Source organism: Morone saxatilis, unplaced genomic scaffold (genome assembly GCF_004916995.1).
Source record: "Morone saxatilis isolate NCDOM2014 unplaced genomic scaffold, NCSU_SB_2.0 Contig1, whole genome shotgun sequence".
NCBI lineage: Eukaryota > Metazoa > Chordata > Actinopteri > Moronidae > Morone > Morone saxatilis.
The window spans coordinates 14,722,881-14,726,518 of NW_023339651.1; the positions used below are offsets into that span (position 1 = coordinate 14,722,881).

Below are 3,638 nucleotides of genomic sequence, written 5' to 3' on the forward strand. Positions count from 1 at the left end.
GAGTTCGAGCCTCACCTGGAGCAGAGAGCTTTAGCTTTCTGGACATATCTGTGATCAGGCAACAAACAGGCATAAACAACAACTTTGTATTGTCAGGTAGCTAAAATGCCACCATATTGAACAAAAAACTAATTCACGTCATTGACAGCTATTCACAGCTATTCATAGCCATTCATTCAAGTGTGTCCTGGTGTTTAGCTAGAGCGCCTGAATCAGTGGCTGGCTCTTTTTTCTGATTAACTATGTAATGACAGAGAGGGCACAGATACATTCTCTCTGTGGGATACTCTCAGCACACCCAAGAATGAAAAACCTCCCTTTCTTTATGTACCTGATGTACGGCAGGAAAGCGAAGGACAGAAAGAATCCCGACACGAAACCGCAGATGTGGGCAAAGTTGTCGATCCAAGGAAGCAAACCGAAAGAGAAGAAGAAGACTGAGATGGCCAGCAGCTTAGCAAAAGCCCGCCACGGTCGCTCGAGGATCTGCCAGCTCTGAAACAGCTCCACAAACAGACAGGCCAGGATCCCAAACTGGCTGCCGGCAGGACCCACCTGAGAGAGAGGAAAAGAGGAAACAGGTCATAGACCAAGAGGTTAAAGTTGCGTACTTTATAACACATCTAGGGTTCAGGAAAGTCTCAGATTCAGTATCTTGTGGTTGAGAGGGTGACATTGTACCTCCGCTCTGTAGGGCAGGAAAATGGCTGAGGCCAGGTTGCCTGTGATACCGCTCAGCATGTAAATGATGGAGATTCTCAGCCAGCCAGCCAACTTCTCTATGTCCCTCAGGACTGTCATCTGGAAAAGCACCGACACCAGGCAGTGCAGGATCCTACAGGCACAGACAAGACCCAGTGTTGACCCAAATCCATCTGATATCTTACAATTTCCTGTTATAACTCGTGTCATTTAGGCTATTTATTGTTTCATAGTTATTCCACTTATTTTCTGAGCTTTATATTTGGCTTTATTGATACTGTGTGATTTTAAATTGTTTTTGTCTGACCACTTTGTGGAAACTAATAGGGATCTAAGTTAAGAATAATAAAAAAAGCAGTTCTATTTTCAAAAAAACATCATAAAACATCTGTCTTTTCCTGCTTTGGCTACTGAAGCCTGTTGTGAGATGAAGAGAGTTCATTCACCCAGCATGAAGAAAGAGGGACAGCCAGAGTCGGGAGAACTGGTCTGGGATTTCCTGGTTGAGGAAAGGCAGCAAACCACACACATCGTCCATGCAGGCCACCTGGAAGAGAGAGTGAGGGAAAAAATCAGTCAGGACTGAAAGTGCCATCAGTCAGCATGGAGATCCACTGCCACCATGTGGGGGAAAATGAGAGTATTTGAATCCAGTCCAAAGTCCTTTTAATTCACAGCTGAATGCAGGCTCCAGTGGCGCAATCGGTCAGCGCGCGGTACTTATAAGACAGTAACCTGCAGAGCAATGCCGAGGTTGTGAGTTCGAGCCTCACCTGGAGCAGCGAAGTTTTAATACAACACAAATGAAATAGACAGAGATTATGCTGATTTATGGGAAAGGAAAGGTCATAAAATATAGCAATGAGTGTTTGTCCCACCTGTGAGCAGAGAGTGGCCTCCTCATGGAAGTAGCCGTGCATGAAGTCACAGTACTCCCTTGACGTGATTTCACATCTACAACATGAAACGTTTCATCACCAACAGCTCACAGTAAACATACATATACTCCAGGATTATTAAAATGACAAGAATATAGCTTACTGTTAAGTAAAAGCTCTCAACATGTGTAGTGTCACTGACATGTTATTGTATACGTTCTGTTTCACAACAGTTAAAGCATGAAAATAGTCAAATTTAAAGATAATGCTGGTACATATCCAGCAGATTTAATAGTACATTATTGGTAATACTAGTCTAGCTAAGCCCTACTCATTTCACCTATGACCATTCTCCCGACTCCTGTGGCGTTTAGTGACACTGATCCTTACCGTCCTTTGGTTCCGATGCAGCAGGGCCGGCCTGTGATGGTGCAGTCTATGTGGGGGAGGTTGGTGTGATTCCCAGAGTTGTACCTTGTACAAACCTGCAAATCAGATTAGATTGTTTTAATTGTAGACATCAAGCCATTAAATGTCAAAGAAAATGCTGCATACAGACCTCCGTCTGGTAAGTCTGTTAAACTGAGGGTAGACTTTAAGATAAACTTAAGACTGACCCTCACAGTAATTACTTTGTAGGTAGCTTTTAGAAACACTCTCACTCACTACAGCATCGACATATGTTTATGGGCCCCAGTGGTGCAATTGGTTAATGTGTGGTACTTATGTTAACTGGACTTACTGGCCACTTGGTGATGTCGTCAGACCACTCATGAGGCGAAACTGAGGCTGGCTCCAGACAAATTCTACAAAAAAACAAAACATAAATTGATTGCACAAATAAAAACAGTGAACATTCCTGTCTTTGTTTAAAGGACCAGTGTGTAGGATTTAGTGGCCTTCAGTGGGGTAGTTTCAGATTCTGCCTTGCTTCACTCTCCCCTTCCTGAAGGAGAAACTACAGTGGTCGCAAAATACACTCTATTTAGAGCCAGTGTTTGGTTTGTCTAGTCTGGGCTACTGTAGAAACATGGTGGTTCAACATAGTGGCCTCCATGGAAGGCGACCAGCTCCGTCTGTAGATATAAATAGCTCATTCTACCGTAAACAAAAACACAAAGATTCTTATTCTTAGGTGATTTAACATTAATGAAAATAAATCTATAAATGTTATATTCAATTTTTGACAATAGATCCTCCTGAGTCTTACAACTAAGCTGCAACAACAGTCCACACATGGAGTAAAATGATGTCTGCTATGTATTAACATGCTGTTGCTCTTGCCTGAGTTATGATCCCTATAAATGGTAAGTGTACTCCATTATAACAAGGAGAATAATCAGTAGACAGTATTTTTATGTTACCTGGGGTCCTGATGGCAGACAGAACCATGTTGGCGTAGCGTACCATTCAGATAGGGAGCACTGGGGTGCTGAGGCCACTTCACCCACACTGCCAGGGTACTCTACAGTAGAAGACAGACGGACAGAGGGAAAGAAATCATTTTTATTATTCAGTTATTCTCTATTTATGTTGCTTGTGCAGTGGTGACTACAACTAAATAGCACAACAAAAGCTGCATTTGCCTCAACATTTATAAGAAAATGTTTTGAGTGAGAACAGACATTTTGTCACAGCGAGTCTATATAATCTTCAATTGTTTCCACTGACCGAACACTCCTCTTGTACAGTCTGCAGGCAGCCGGAGCGATCGTTCCTCACACAGCAGCCGGACTCTCTCTCTCGCGCTCTCTTCTCTTGGATCAGTTTGTGGATCTCTTGGTCTTGGCGCATGCACGGGGAAAACTTGGCTCCAAGGTGTATTAGCGCCTCCTGTAGGACAGCAGGAGATATCATTACAACTTGGTGAGGTTGTGAAACTAGACTAGTGGTTTCCAGCCTTTTTCCTTAAGGGACCCCTTTTCTGTCATTTAGTAAACTGACGACTGTCGAATAGTAAACTTCAAGACATTTGTGTAAAATGCAGATTATTCCTGTTTAGGGAACTTTTTATAAAATTCTCTGTCTGTATTTTGTATTTTTATTATTTTTAACAAT

At 42.6% G+C, this 3,638-nt stretch overlaps 1 protein-coding gene and 1 non-coding gene across 3 annotated transcripts in view; one reads left to right on the forward strand and one right to left on the reverse strand.

The window, feature by feature from the left end:
* Positions 1 to 331: 331 nt before the first annotated feature.
* The window catches only part of rhbdf1b (rhomboid 5 homolog 1b (Drosophila)), a gene marked incomplete at its 3' end in the record, with an annotated part of 34,889 nt that continues 31,582 nt past the window's right edge, over positions 332 to 3,638 (reverse strand). For both annotated transcript variants that reach the window (XM_035659353.1, XM_035659360.1), the window contains 8 exon segments: positions 332 to 555; positions 682 to 835; positions 1,149 to 1,249; positions 1,581 to 1,656; positions 1,971 to 2,065; positions 2,323 to 2,386; positions 2,945 to 3,045; positions 3,252 to 3,413. In XM_035659353.1, the coding sequence (XP_035515246.1) occupies positions 332 to 555; positions 682 to 835; positions 1,149 to 1,249; positions 1,581 to 1,656; positions 1,971 to 2,065; positions 2,323 to 2,386; positions 2,945 to 3,045; positions 3,252 to 3,413 (977 nt within the window).
* trnai-uau lies at positions 1,390 to 1,483 on the forward strand. Its single transcript has 2 exons — positions 1,390 to 1,427; positions 1,448 to 1,483. It is a non-coding gene; the product is annotated as a tRNA-Ile (tRNA).